The sequence below is a fragment of the Colletotrichum phormii genome (genome assembly GCF_030913505.1).
Source record: "Colletotrichum phormii strain CBS 102054 chromosome Unknown BDP81scaffold_2, whole genome shotgun sequence".
NCBI lineage: Eukaryota > Fungi > Ascomycota > Sordariomycetes > Glomerellales > Glomerellaceae > Colletotrichum > Colletotrichum phormii.
In genome coordinates this window covers 1,758,704-1,772,360 of record NW_026851444.1, presented here as the reverse complement: position 1 = coordinate 1,772,360, position 13,657 = coordinate 1,758,704, and the positions used below count along the sequence as shown (strand labels likewise).

The window sequence follows — 13,657 nt, the reverse complement described above, 5'->3', positions numbered from 1 at the left end:
CACGATAGAAGTGAACAGCGAGATATAAAAAAGACGAAAGCTTTGATCGGTCATAGGACTTTGTCACCTCTTGGCGTTTCCCATTTTACCCTAATCTGCGGTGGAAATATCGGCCGAATCTAGTTGACCGCCTCCAAGAACTTAGAAGTGAATACGCCTGTTGGTTCACGGGGTCGTATACGACAAATAGTGGTAGCAATTATCACTCGTCTGTTGGTGATCCTATTGCTTGTTCTTCTTGTTGTTCTTCTTACATTGTAGGCAGGAGTCGGTCGAAGTAGGTAGTGACGGCCTGGGTGGTTGCCCCACCTTTATCCGGCCGTGACTAAGCCAGTTGTCCCACTTCGCCCAGGGCAGGTGCCAGCCAGCCCATGGTACCTGCCTATTACTCCTTATCAGCCTTTGCTGTTCCAACAACGCCGAACCTTCTGCCCACCCTTCAAACCTTTCTATGCTCTGGGTAAAATTAGCGGGGGTTTATCCGAGTAACTCGCTATCTTATACCCAGTATTTCAAGAAGAGGAAATAAAGCCAGTCCGTGAGCGATTGGCTTCGGAGTCTGACGGGGCGATTAAGCTCGGAAGAAAGCTTGGCATTGGTCTGTGAATCCTACTTCGTGATCAGCAGCATAGATCCCCTCGGCGAAACGTCTCTGGCATCAACACAGTATCTCCAGGAAGCAAAAGGAGGTTTCAGGGTAGGGCTAGAGGCTAAAACCTATCACGAGTCTGGCCTTTGGGATAAAACTATTCCTAATAGACTGATATCAAGGAGGGCTAAGAGAAAATTGGCGTTGATGGCGTATGTTCAAGCTGAAGCTTTCACAAGTTTTTTCTTATCGATGACTCACTGAACAATCTAAACCTCGACTTTGGAATCGTCGATTCTACCTGGCATCATCAGGCCAAGATGACTTGTTAAGGCAAGCATAGATCTGACAACGAGGTCAGACGTGATTATCAAAGATTAAGGCGATGGGGACCGTGGGGTGGACCTTGCTACGGGTAAGGACTTGAGACATTTGGCTGAATTATTTGAGGAAAGCTTGTCATTGAAAGACTTAGGAAAAGTAATTAGGTCCTAGGAGGCCTTTGAGTGATCTGATGTATCTGTGTATTTGTGCAAAGATTTCTGACAACGATGTGCAGCAATGTCTTAGCATTGGTCCGGGGAAATTAACCCAGCTCAACTGACCTACATTTAATTAGCAAGAAGCTAAAAAGCTCCTGTGGCTTAATCGCGGTCGCAATTCTTCCAATCATGATGGTTTTCAGATTTCGTTATCACTGACATCTGCGAGCCAGGAAATTCGGTGAGGTGTAAACATTTAGCATTAAAAGAAGCCTATCAAAGACTTTTGCAACAACGCCTGCTTATCTCAGGCCGTAAATTGAGTCCAAGACTCTTGTCTCTCAGTCGTGTCCCTTCCTGAGTCAATCTCTCCATAGAACCTGGCTGGCGAAAATCATTCCAATATTTCGGTCGACGCTGATGGTATCATATTCTCTCCTCCGTGCTTGCACAGTCCCCTTTCACTTGGTATCATGATGAAATCCAAACTTAATCGCACTTTGATCCAATGGTACCACTGGCATCGGCACACACACCGGAGTTCTGAGCCTGAACACAAGAGTCCTTGAACTCGTTGCCGCCGAATCCAGAAACATACCGTGTCCGGCCGCCATCCTTGGGAGCAATAGTTGCGCAGACCTAATTACAGATGTCAGCAACATATATTGAGGCAGAAAGAGGAGAATTGTGCTAGACTTACGTGCCACAGCATTGTGGTGTTGACATTTTGCGGGTTATCATTCTCAAAGATCTTTTGCGACGTTCTGTAAACATCGCAGGCCTTTTCCGTGAGACACTTGTGAGATCGGTCATTTATAACACAGTAGCATTTGGCGTGTTCATTTGCAAGCGCCCTGATCTTGTTAGTCATGATTCAGCTGCTTGAGTCTGGATTGAAGTGTTGATAACTTACACTGGGAAAGCGAGGAGCGCCAATGATAGGCAAAAGAATAGAAATCTCGTGAACATGTTGTTGGATTTGAGATTAACCACGAGAGGAGTGACTCGAGGGAAGAGAGAATGAGAGATGGGTGTACGATGGAGTGAGTGAACGATTGCAGGATTGATGTGAGGTTATCAAGTGATGTAGGGCTGGGCCGAACTGCGGTCAAGACTAAACTTATGTACCTGCACCTGTTTTTGGAGTGGGCGCAGGCGTAATTTAGAAAATGCGAGAGAGTCCAATTGCCATTTGAGTAGCTCGACACCCAGGCCAGATAAGGATGGTCCCTGACGTGTGGACCAATTCAAGTTAATAAACTCAGGAAATGTCAGGATAATGACAGCAGCTTGGCCATTGCTCTGGGGAGTTCTCCACTACGATAGGGAATGATCCGACTTGAATCATGTTCCCTTGGCATCCGATCATCCCACCGTTACATGACGCCGGACGGCTACTGCACGCCGCCTTATCATGCTACCTCAATTAACAATATACGGGTCATGACGGACGAGACCGCCCTTAGCCGTTGGCATTCTAGCTCGGTTCTGGAAAAAATCTCGTATCGCGGGGTGATGTGAGAGTTGAGAGTGATAGAGATAGGACGACGGCGTTTGCGCGAGTCAAACTAAGCAGACACTTGGGTAGAAGCTTAGTTGCGGCTCAGACAACGGCCGAGTGTTTGATATAGAAAGGCAAAATAAATTGCTAAGCCACTTAGTACGAACAGCATTGATCAACAGATCACGGGACTTGAGCGAGACCGCTTATCACTTGGACCACACTCCGCAAATAATATTCGCGAAAACAAGCAGGTTCCCAGATCCATTCCCTGGCGACACGTGACTAGTTAGTCAATTCCATCAATTGTCACGCGGCTATATTGAATGACACATGTTAACCTTACTCGTATTTGCCCGTATCGAGGTTGAAGCAAGTCAACAAAAAGGGGGATGCGGAGTTGATGCCCGTGCATGTGGAGGGAATATAGTCGCGTGACGATGTGGGCAGCATGGACAAACTCGCGGGTCCATAAAAGGGAGAAGGCAGACAGACGAACGAGTTGCAGAAGTAATTACGGAGTACTTGATACCTGGACTTTTAGAGAGCTCAACAAAAGTAAAAGTGAGCACAACCACTCATTCTAGCCCATTTCGATTTGTTTGGTGAATGAGAAACATGAAGCAGTGAGACATGACATATCAATGATATCATTAGGAATTTGGTATATTTTGCGACTATTCTTGTACATGAAATAACAACTCCATCACTCTTAAGATTCGGCAGCAAGCGGATCAGCGACTTAATCTCCAGCTCAACGACTCTGGCTGGCTTTCCAACAATATCCGCCCTCCTGGGAAATCTGAACGCATTTAGAACAGTACCAATCTATAGGGAGCCCGACTTTCTTACCTATATGACTCTATGCCGAATTATCTTGGGTGCATACGTCGAGTCTTTGCGTTGTGAAGTCGTGGCCTTCAAAAAGATTTGCTCCCCAGCCCTCCCATCCAGTAAGGACCTGGTCGCTAGGCAAGGGGTCGCAGCTGTTTGGGTTGATGCCGATACGGAACTTGAAAGGTGCGGAGTTGCCACCAAATGTGACGTTTGTCAACGCTTGGAGGTTGCCCTTTGAGTCTTTGGAGTTTTCGATGGTGCATTTCGTGCCGGCAGGGAATGTTCCGCTCAAGCCGCATCTAACGACTCCCGCAGGCTCGTCCCATTTGAGCCACAACCAGTTGGTATCAGCCCAGTTGTCGCCCCAGCAGCAACTGTCAGCTGCTGCGACAGCAACATATGCTGAAGTAGCAAAAAGTTGAAGGATATACGTAGATCGCATGATTGGAAATAGAAGAGCTAGTGTCGAAGGAAGCTTTTGAAAATTTTGGTGATAGGTTCGATAGCAGAGGGTAGTTCCTTCAACAAGTGCTGGGTGCTGTAATACTCTTATCAGACTAATGACGCTTGGACGGGGGAAGAACGTCGGACGAACGATGGAGGATGTGGGAACGGGAGGCCTGGGAGGCTGATAGTAGGAGATTGACTCAAAGTGTCTCTGGGCAGCAATTAATTAGTAAGCCTCGAAATAAGTTGTCGAGTAATTCGCAGCTTTGACCGATTCCGAGGAAACACGAGGAACGTTGAGGCGTAAATTCGCGTTGGCAGTTTAACTACATCAACTCATTTGGCTCCCAATTTACCTGGATGCGCCGCGTTATCTTTAATCAAAGAAAGTTGAACGCCGATCTTATGTGTACCTGATTCATGTCAGGATAATACTTGCAAAGCCATCCTTCATCAAACCTTGTTCCTGAGGGCTGGGTCGTGGCTTTAGCACAGTTTGCGGGGAACCTGAAATCATGCGAGCACGTCCCCAAAGAGGTATCGAGCAGCGGCGGCAGTTCGCCGAAATGGATGAGAGTGCCTTTTTATTTACTATGCCCTGGTATCTTGCTGTTTTCCGAAAGCTAGTGCCCAACACTATTGTCTGTCTTTCTCTTGTTCGTTCGCGTTGCAGCTCGCAACATACTATCATAATGGTTCTCTTGAACCTTGTCACTCTCTTTTCTCTTGCCGTGAGCGCGTCTCCGGTCGCCTCGGTCCCCCGGATTGAGGCTCAGGTGCTCGATGAACGCGCAAACCCCACTGTCGACAGCTGTTCCTTCCATTCCGAAGATGGGTACGATACCTGATTACCAAGTTGTCTATAGAGGTGCCATGATTGCTAATCTCTGTATCACTCGTACAGCATTCAGCCTGGGTGTTGGGAGACTCTCAAAATGAACGACCATCTCAACGTAGGCTCAGATAAATACCCACATCTGTGACATTCAATGCTGACAATATGACCAGGACTGGTGGTCAAAGAACTCAGCCAGATGCAAGACGGCGGAAAAGGGATTCGCTGAATGTTACCTCGATTCAGCTGTATGTTGCACAAGACCAAGATATCTGAACGAAGTTGCGCCTGACTAACACGAACTCAGGGATACATAACGTGGAGTTGTGACTTCATTGCCCTAAATGGATGCACCCCTCCTCCGAGTGGCCGCGGCGCCGACTATGCTTCCTACCAAGAATTCTACGTAGGTTCTGCACACAACCAGAAAAATTTCAACTTTACTGACGATGTCTTGATAGGTCTTCTGGAATATCTACTGTGAGCATCTTTGCCATTGGCGGCCTGTGAAACCTCACTGACGTCACTGCGACATTAGCTATCAACCTTTTCTTCACTAATTACCACCAAGCTCTGTTGAATGGTCAAGCTACTGCAATGTAAGTTCACTATGATGATTGTACGTCGCTATCATGCCGTTTGCTAACTCTCCGTCAATAGTGGCGCGGTCGCTGAAATTGTGAAGACGGTTTCGCCACCTAAGACCAAGAACCCCAAGACTCCTCTGTTCTCGCCTATCTATGCTGTGGCACTTGGCCAATTTGCTGTAAGTATCAGCCAACTGAAGTACAGGAGAAGAGATAGTTCTGACAACGCTCTGCGTCAAAGGCCTTAGGTCCTTTGCTCGGTAGCTCTGTCGCCGCTAGCATGGTTTTTGCTTCTCTCACCGGCGCCCTCGGTGGTGGAGCTGGTTTGTTCAATCTTTTGTTCCCAACCAAGGCCGTACAGGAGGTCCCGTGGGAAGGCCTCTCTGCTGCTCTTTCAGAGAACGTCAATGAATACCAGAAGAATGTTGGCGAGGCATTGACCAAAATTCAAACCGACTTTGACACATTCTACTCTCTGGTTTCCAATGGTGGCTTCAGCCAGGTGAGAAGAATTCCCTGACAGATGGTCTGCCCGAAAAGCTGAGACTGACCATTTCGCGACAGAAAATGAACACCAACTTGCCTGAGAACACCGATTTCATGTACCACAATCTTCTGAAGTGGACTCTCAACCAGGCGCTGCAACAAGCAGACTACTTTGCCGTCAAGAAGTAGGTTTACACTTCTCCTCGGAATGACTGCATGCTCTAACCATTCTGTAGCCCCGGAGTTGATCCTCGCAAGATTCCTATCGATCCATATGACTGCACCAACCTTGATACTTACAACACTTGCGGCCCGATCTGGTACGATGGCAAGGACTCCTATGGCCTCGCGAGGGCAAATGGTAAGTACATGTTTCCAAGGAATATGGCTGACGCGCCTCGAACCGCAACTAACATCACTCAAAGACATTGGCATGGATCAGATGAAGACAATCTTGGATGCAGCATTCTCTAAGAACTGGACCACGCCGCATGAGCTCTACATTGACTCTCAGCAATGCCAGGGTAAGAACGGCTCCGAGTCCTTTGACGTGAAGGACCTGTCGCTGAGTTGCGCCGTAAGTGCCCTTTTTCTCTTTTAACATTGCCGCTTCCCCTGAACTTTCTCGCTAACCGCAACATGCAACTAGTCGGACATCCCTGTCTGCGAGTTTAACTTTGACTACAACCCGTACCAGTCGCTCATTGATCGCACCAACCCCCCCGAGTTCAAGAACTGTCCCAATCAGAGAGGCTATGGCACACCCATGTTTTACAGCGATGATGCCGGAGTTCCTCTCTCGTATCTTGGCCCCTTTTTGGTACGTGATTCACGCATAAATATCATCAACCCAATCAACACATGAGTCATGATACTAATGAACGAGTCAACAGATGTCCGGTGTCATCTATAATGAGAAGAGTGGTTGAGGTTAATTAGTTTAGTCAGAATTTCACGGGAACTCATAGCTTGTAGAGGGGTTTCTCGAGAGTCGTAGAACGTGCAGTGAAAATACTGCGGAATGACACTGTTGGATTCACAGGTGGAAAAGGAAAATACTCGAGTATCGTGGGTAGCAACGATCACCGACTGTAGTGGTGATATTGCTTGTTCTTGTTGTTCTTCTTCAGTGGAAGTCTAACCAGGTGCCAGCGGCGGCAGGAAGTCTGGGGTATACCACCCTCGTGTGGCTGAGCCACACGGACCACCGTGGCTGGAACGGACCGCGGCAGCAACCTCCTGCTGCCTAATGTAGGCCTATTCCAACAGACACAAATGCTGGAAACGGCAGAGAAGAATCAATACGTTTAATTATTAAATTTGTTCACTTGCATTCTACAGTACCGTGATGCAAGTGATAAGAGTCTCACGCCGTCTGCAAAACGTTTAGGTAAAATCAAGAAGCATGCTATTGGTCATTGAATGCTCGCTATAACTACACGCAGAAAGTCGATATGATGATCGCTCGCCAGATGCTACTTTCCGGTCAGTATCAGCCCGACCGCCGAAAGAAATTCCATGCCGATGGCCGTCATATGTTTCATGAAGAGTAGAACAGATAGCAGTCCGATCGATTGACACTGTTTCTTTGGCCGAATAGACTGGCTTTCATTACCGGGCACTGCGAAAGCTTAGTCAAGAACAATTACAGCTGTTTTGAACCCCGGGATATATAGGAGACATTAGTGTGAGATTCCGAGTTTGGGTAGTCAATTTAGACTTGAGCAATGCAGAAGATGGCCTACCTGAGATTAATGAGATGACAGTTGTAATTAAGTCGGATTTGCCGTTTCCCTAATTGAAGCCCATGAGCTGAGAATCAAAACTATCGGTACATGTAACTCTATATGGGTATTACTCAATCCCCCCATCACGATCAATATCATCAATCAGCTGTCGAAGGGGAACATATCGAGACTCAGGAGAATAAGCTTTGTTTATTGAACGTATCAAGGTCGTGGGCTACAGTATATAGCTAGTCGGATCGGTCCAAAGACCGAGCTAAAGCAACAATGTTTTCCGTGCGGAATGCCACCTGGCCGTTGGCATAATTGCCAATATCATCCGCACCATCATCTTTGACAACGTCTCCATCATCCGCAGGGCCAGAAGATGACTTTTCCTGGTTCTCTGACTTGTTGTCCTTACTACTACGCCCAATCAGCTCCAAAATGCAACCGGTTTCATCTTCCTTCAAGAAGAACTGACGAAGACCTGTGGCAACATCGTAGCTAAGATCTTCCGCCGTAGTAGTCCAGCCTCTGGCCCTCACTTCAGCGAAAACGGCGCCAACGTCTTCAACCTCCAGTGCAACATGGTGGACATAAGCTCCATCATGACGCATCATCAGCTTGTAAAAGACCGAATCAGGGTTCAACCCTTCAGTAAGAATAACAACTCGCTTGGCATCAAAGGGGATGCCCATAACTTGTATCAGCCCATCATCGCCACCATCGGCAGCGGATCCCGTGTTGACGGTAAAAGTCCGAAGTGAAGTGAAACCCAACATGCGCTCATGGAAAACTTTCATACGTATGGTGTCGGGCATGATGGCAGCGTAATGGTCAAGATGGCGTGTTGAGCCTGCTATGGAGTCTAGAACCTTAGGGGAAGTTGAAAAGTCGTCATTCGATGGCTCCTCGGCTGGGGCTTGGCAAAAGCTCATAGGGTATCCGGTTTCCTCGCGCAGGACAACAAGCTCAGTTGAACCGTCCTGAATTAGTCGGTCTTTGAAGGTAATCCTTTGAGCCTCGAAGACTTGGCGAGTCTTCACAATGTTGTAGAGAGAGAAGCGTATAGAAAGCCCGATGTCTCCAGGTCCAGCGCTCTCGGGAGCTTTGACAATGCTGAGGGTCGGGTCACCGAGACCGGGAAGTCGATAAAGGCTCTCATCTTTGTTGAACTTGACGTTGTAGACCTCCTTAACTGTTTCGGCAGCTCTTTCAACCCCGTGCGTTGTCAGGGTCAAATGAGCCATTCTCTTAACACCGAGGAGATTGACTGCTCCTGTTCTGCGCCGAGTAGTTGCAAGGTCCTCACAGGCTTTTCAAAGAGCTACGTTGCTTGCTCGATATCCGACGCTGCCGAAAGCGGCGTTAACAAAGGCCTTGGTGTCGTTCGCAGATGCCTCGAGGTTGGATGCACCATAGCCCTGCAGCGCAAAGCCGCTGCAAGCTCGCATGAAGAGGTTGGCCGTTCCCGAGTTGCTGATCCACTCTGGCAGCATCCGGATTGATGCAGAATCAAGTTTAGACAGAGTTTCATCTCTGCTCTCAACAGGGTTGAATATGTTGTTGGCGCCAGCAAGGATGAATCAGGCGCCATGGGGTACCTCAGCGAAGGTTTCGTGGCTTAACGTGGAAAGTGTTCGGGGTGTAAGGATATAGCGCTGAGCGCAGGGAACAAAGACTTCGCCCCGAGATGCGGCGAGGAAGTTGACAAGGTGTTCTTCGTCAGTTGAGCCAGCTCTGCGCTTGGTATACAAAGCTGCGCCTAGCTCGGCCTCTGTGAGACCAGCCTCCAGGCTCCGAGGATCAAGTCCTGAGATAGGAGTCTTCTCGGTGTTGCGCCGACAGGCTTCAATGGAGGCACATTCAATGCCATTGTCGTTGACTAGAAAGCCATACTGACTGGAGACGGCAACTACCCGGCCGATGCCTAGCTGGGCAGCTGCTTGGGCAAAGGTAGAACCGACGCAACCGAAACCCTGGAGAACTAGGCGAGCCTGTCCCATAAGCTCCGACTTTGTGTGGAGAATGAGCTCTTTGAGGGTAGCAGCCATCACATAGCCGACACAGAACTCGCTGAGACCCCATCCGCTGTTATCAAGCTTTTCTCCGAGGAGATCATGGATCTCCTTGGGGTTCGAGCCGAGTAGCCAAGAGAACGACTGAGTGCATCAAGCGCAGTCAAAGTGCCCGGAGAGCAGTAGGCTCTAGCGTGTCTGTCGATGATGTCGTGGTCTGTGTTGAGGTCTCCTCCCGTGCCCCAGTACTCCGAGAGGACAGCTGCGTTGTCGCGAATAAAACGCTCCAGGACAAGAGGAGCACGTGAGTCCTCATGAGGAAACCTGATGCCGCCCTTGGCACCAACGACCTGAGGCTGGGAAGACACAGCGAGTTTGGCGCTCATAGAGCGAGCAATATCGCGAACCTCATTGAGAGTTGCGTCCTCGTGAAGGAAGAGCCCGCCTCCCGAGTGAGTAGGCACGGGTGAGTCGATAACAATCCAGCCTTCAGCCGGGGATAGCTTATCTTTCCAGTGCCAAACACTGCAGCCCTGAATGACTTGATGGGGTGGCATTGAAGAGAAAGTTCCATCAACCGAAGCGCCGAGTTGAGTAGAGGCTGGGAGAGGAGACATGTTGAGGCAAAAGTAATGTTGAATGTTGTTTTGAGATTGGGTCAAGTTTGGAATCTTTCTTTTTGTTGCGATGATGTTGAGAAGATGGACAGATGATGCAGTCTTAGGCTCAACCATTTATAGCCAAAAAATTCTCTTCAACTTGACTATATGATACTCCGGTTTGCCACAAGAGGCAGCCCGTTCCTGACAACACTTTGATTTCAAACCTGCAGGACGGCCATATGGCCAACTCTTCCTTGAAAGTGAAAACATCTAGAGAGAACTCAAAGGGACAAGGATGGCCTTGGCGGAGTAAGTAGGCTGTGCTACCATCCACTGGGCAGACATTTCAGTCGGAGGCATTAACGCAATGAGCCCTGTGGGGTCTAGAGTCACATGTCGGTTTTGGCATGCTGGAGGGTTCAATATAGCTTCAACAACCTGGGAAGAACTTCTGGCTGTGACATGTCGGGGACGGAATTTCGTTCTTGGATGCTCGGAGACCTCGTATTCGGTTTTTTTGTCAGAGGTCAACTCATAACCAACCGGAAGCATATGGAAGCTCGAGTTCGTCATTCCGAAATGTGGAAGTGATAGGCCGGGCCGCCGAAAATCTTGGGCAGCATAGAACAGTCCGGGGCTTCTAATTTTCTCGCCCATGTGATCGGACCTCTTCCGACTGCATTAGGTTGGGCAACCAGAGTACTATCGTACCCTGCAGCTTTTGGATGCTTTCAGGAATTATTCTTGTTGTGGTTCTTCGGGAAAAATTATGAGGTTGATGCAACACCATCCCCTCAGCTTCAGCATGGGTATAAAGTGGCGTGTTGACTCTCCCACCTTCTCTTACCAGAGATTAAGATTCACAAGGCACATTGGAACCTACCACCCGATCTTTCACAACACATCACTTATTCCAATTTGCTTCTTTTGACTTGAAATTTACTTCTTTCTTGACTTTCGTCCCAAGGTATATTGTCTCAATCACCATCACCATCCAAAATGGGATCCATCTCCAACATGAAGTCCTCCTCTGAGCACGACATTGCAAAGATCTTCAACTCCTACGTTGCCGCAGGCGCCATCGGCACTGCTTGGGAACTCGGGCTACTGGATGAGAATCGTACCCAAAAAGCTGTGGATATCGACGAGTTCGCGGCCAACCACAATCTGGATCTCGCTTCGACCCACACCCTAGTCTCCGCGCTCGCTACCTCTGACATCCTCCAGCGTCAGGGGGGAGCTGCCATGCCCGGGAGGTTGCTCGAAGAGGCATACCGCACCAAAAGTCTCTTTCTGTTGGTATACACGTCAGCAGGGCAACCGTACGGTTGGAACGAAGTGTCAATAATGGTCTATTATTGCTGCGTCTTGAGGTGGAAGGAGGAGGTTGTGGGCAGAGCCCACGGCCTCTCAGAAGTGGTATGTAAGGGGTCGTTTGTAAGTGCCCATACCGCCTTCCAGATCCACCTTTTCTGCCGACTGCTCAGAGATCCAACACTTTCACTGGCTTGCTCTTGGTTCCGGCAGTTTGTTCGCGCGCATGCAGTACGTCATACGCAACGAGAATCGCGAGGGTAAATTCTACTCGCGTGATTCTGCGGCCATTGCCTAAGCGTGCCGCGACGCAAACACGCAATTCATCGATCCGGTCTTCCTCGACGTCCTGAAGTCGTCTGGCGAAAACTTTACCTCCGTTGTGGACCTGGGAAGTGGTAGTGGCGAGAGGATCATGCAAGTTGACGGTTAGTCAGGGTGGCCAGCGGAATATGCATATGTGAGTGAGCAGAAAAGAGCGTCTATTCGTACTAAAGAGTGGATGGAATCACCACAGGCTTGTGGGCCTAATGCTATCCTAATAAGTCTTGCAGAGCTAGGACCAGGTGGAAATGACAGTCTGGCCTGTTTCGTGATGGTCAGACCATTCCGAATGGGTTATGTCCATGACTCGCGTAGAAGCATGCATGGATTCTGTCACAAGTCCTCGACCGCTATCCTCAAAGCACCGGACTTGGCATTGATATTGCTGGTCCGGCAATTGAGGTTGCCAGGTCAGACGCTGTGAAGCGTGGGTATGGCGGCCGTATTAACTTTCTGGTCGGCGGTGCGCGTAAGCTCGACTGTCGGGACGAGTTTGCCAATGTTGACCTTTTGACGTCGTTTCTGATGGGACACGACTTCTGGCCGCGAGAGAAGTGTGCCAGCTCTCTACAGAGACTGCGCAAAGCTTTCCCAAGCGTCAAACGATTCTTTATCTGCGATACGGTGCGGATTCTCACAAATGATCCTCAATCTCGCCATGCGGTACAAGAGGATGATGCGCCTATCTTTACCCTGGGCTTTGAGTTTGGTCACGCGCTGATGAATGTCAAATTACCTACTGTGGAGGATTGGGAGGGGGTTTTTGAGGATGGTGGCTGGGTTTGTGTCAAGCAGCATCATATGTTGCCTCCGTCTCTCACAGTTCTGTTCGAACTTGTGCCCCGTGACGCAAATGCAATGTAGAGTTTCAAGCAGTTCTGTGGTATAGATAGAGAATATGCCCAAGGTTTGATGCATATTGCATAGCTACTTTAGGCATTAGAGATAGCATGCGATATGAGGTGCTACTGAAATTATGGAGACTACCTAAGTACTAAGTACTCAATAAAGTCATCGAGATCTAATTTGCGCAAGGATAATTGTTGGTTCACGGGGTCGTATACGACAAATAGTGGTAGCAATTATCACTCGTCTGTTGGTGATCCTATTGCTTGTTCTTCTTGTTGTTGTTCTATCTTACATTGTAGGCAGGAGTCGGTCGAAGTAGGTAGTGACGGCCTGGGTGGTTGCCCCACCTTTATCCGGCCGTGATGACTAAGCCAGTTGTCCCACTTCGCCCAGGGCAGGTGCCAGCCAGCCCATGGTACCTTCCCATTACTCCTTATCAGCCTTTGCTGTTCCAACAAGATGATACTAGCGCAACTTTATCTTGAGGGGATTATCAAAATGGTTCTGGCTCAAAATTGCCAGCCGGAGCTCACTCGCTTCCCGAAGTTCTTTGCCGCACATCATGCCAACCTGGACCTGCTCTGACTTGGCCCCGGGCCGCTCCGCCTCAACTAACAGGGCCGGACTCAACCTGTCTTCACCCCGCAATTACTTTCGGCTTTAGGCGTCCAGTACATGAACCATGCACAGTAATGGCTTTTCAGCATCCTCTGTAGTAATAGGATTTTGCTGCCCACGAGGTCTAAATGCCCCTTCTCTGTTGACCCTTGATTTTCCATCTGCCGTCGTAAGCGGCGGAGCTTCCCATCGGACCTTTTCCTGAGGCGGTGAACATTGACCCTTGTCGCGCGGTCCACGCCATCGTGGCGGAGATAAACAGTGAACAGACTTCAGATACTGACCAAACTGTGACTGAAGTGCAGCGCAAGAATATCATCGAAGTATTCCTGAATACGGAAAGTGTAACCCGAAGTTACATTCCTCCGTTTCGTCATCCAGCTTGAGAACTGTAGCGGGGCTAAGCTAATTGTTTCGGGTGAACTGAGCTTTCAGAAGTTC

The 13,657-nt window shown here is 48.9% G+C and overlaps 5 protein-coding genes across 5 annotated transcripts; 2 read left to right on the top strand and 3 right to left on the bottom strand.

The window, feature by feature from the left end:
* Window positions 1-1,560: 1,560 nt before the first annotated feature.
* Window positions 1,561-2,040, bottom strand: BDP81DRAFT_389679 (uncharacterized protein; the record flags this gene model as incomplete). Its single annotated transcript, XM_060587300.1, has 3 exons — window positions 1,561-1,710; window positions 1,772-1,925; window positions 1,985-2,040. 3 exons carry the CDS (start codon window positions 2,038-2,040, stop codon window positions 1,561-1,563), a joined length of 360 nt encoding a protein of 119 aa, XP_060450653.1.
* Window positions 2,041-3,333: 1,293 nt separating this feature from the next.
* BDP81DRAFT_402646 (uncharacterized protein) lies at window positions 3,334-3,857 on the bottom strand. Its single transcript, XM_060588853.1, has 2 exons — window positions 3,425-3,857; window positions 3,334-3,374 (listed from the first exon to the last, which is right to left on the bottom strand). The coding sequence occupies exon 1, from the start codon at window positions 3,849-3,851 to the stop codon at window positions 3,435-3,437; it is 417 nt and encodes a 138-aa protein (XP_060450652.1). The 5' UTR covers window positions 3,852-3,857; the 3' UTR covers window positions 3,334-3,374; window positions 3,425-3,434.
* Window positions 3,858-4,548: 691 nt separating this feature from the next.
* On the top strand, window positions 4,549-6,833 carry BDP81DRAFT_478095 (uncharacterized protein; the record flags this gene model as incomplete). Its single annotated transcript, XM_060594839.1, has 13 exons — window positions 4,549-4,691; window positions 4,761-4,809; window positions 4,865-4,939; window positions 4,999-5,097; window positions 5,153-5,171; window positions 5,230-5,290; window positions 5,352-5,457; window positions 5,520-5,780; window positions 5,843-5,949; window positions 6,001-6,125; window positions 6,190-6,341; window positions 6,414-6,584; window positions 6,658-6,833. 13 exons carry the CDS (start codon window positions 4,549-4,551, stop codon window positions 6,691-6,693), a joined length of 1,404 nt encoding a protein of 467 aa, XP_060450651.1. The 3' UTR covers window positions 6,694-6,833.
* A 906-nt stretch (window positions 6,834-7,739) lies between these two features.
* On the bottom strand, window positions 7,740-10,066 carry BDP81DRAFT_457423 (uncharacterized protein; the record flags this gene model as incomplete). The annotated part of the gene is made up of 4 exons (XM_060593285.1): window positions 7,740-8,744; window positions 8,823-9,035; window positions 9,096-9,598; window positions 9,652-10,066. 4 exons carry the CDS (start codon window positions 10,064-10,066, stop codon window positions 7,740-7,742), a joined length of 2,136 nt encoding a protein of 711 aa, XP_060450650.1.
* Window positions 10,067-11,128: 1,062 nt separating this feature from the next.
* Window positions 11,129-12,613, top strand: BDP81DRAFT_457422 (methyltransferase MppJ; the record flags this gene model as incomplete). Its single annotated transcript, XM_060593284.1, has 4 exons — window positions 11,129-11,410; window positions 11,601-11,685; window positions 11,725-11,853; window positions 12,090-12,613. 4 exons carry the CDS (start codon window positions 11,129-11,131, stop codon window positions 12,611-12,613), a joined length of 1,020 nt encoding a protein of 339 aa, XP_060450649.1.
* Window positions 12,614-13,657: the final 1,044 nt, after the last annotated feature.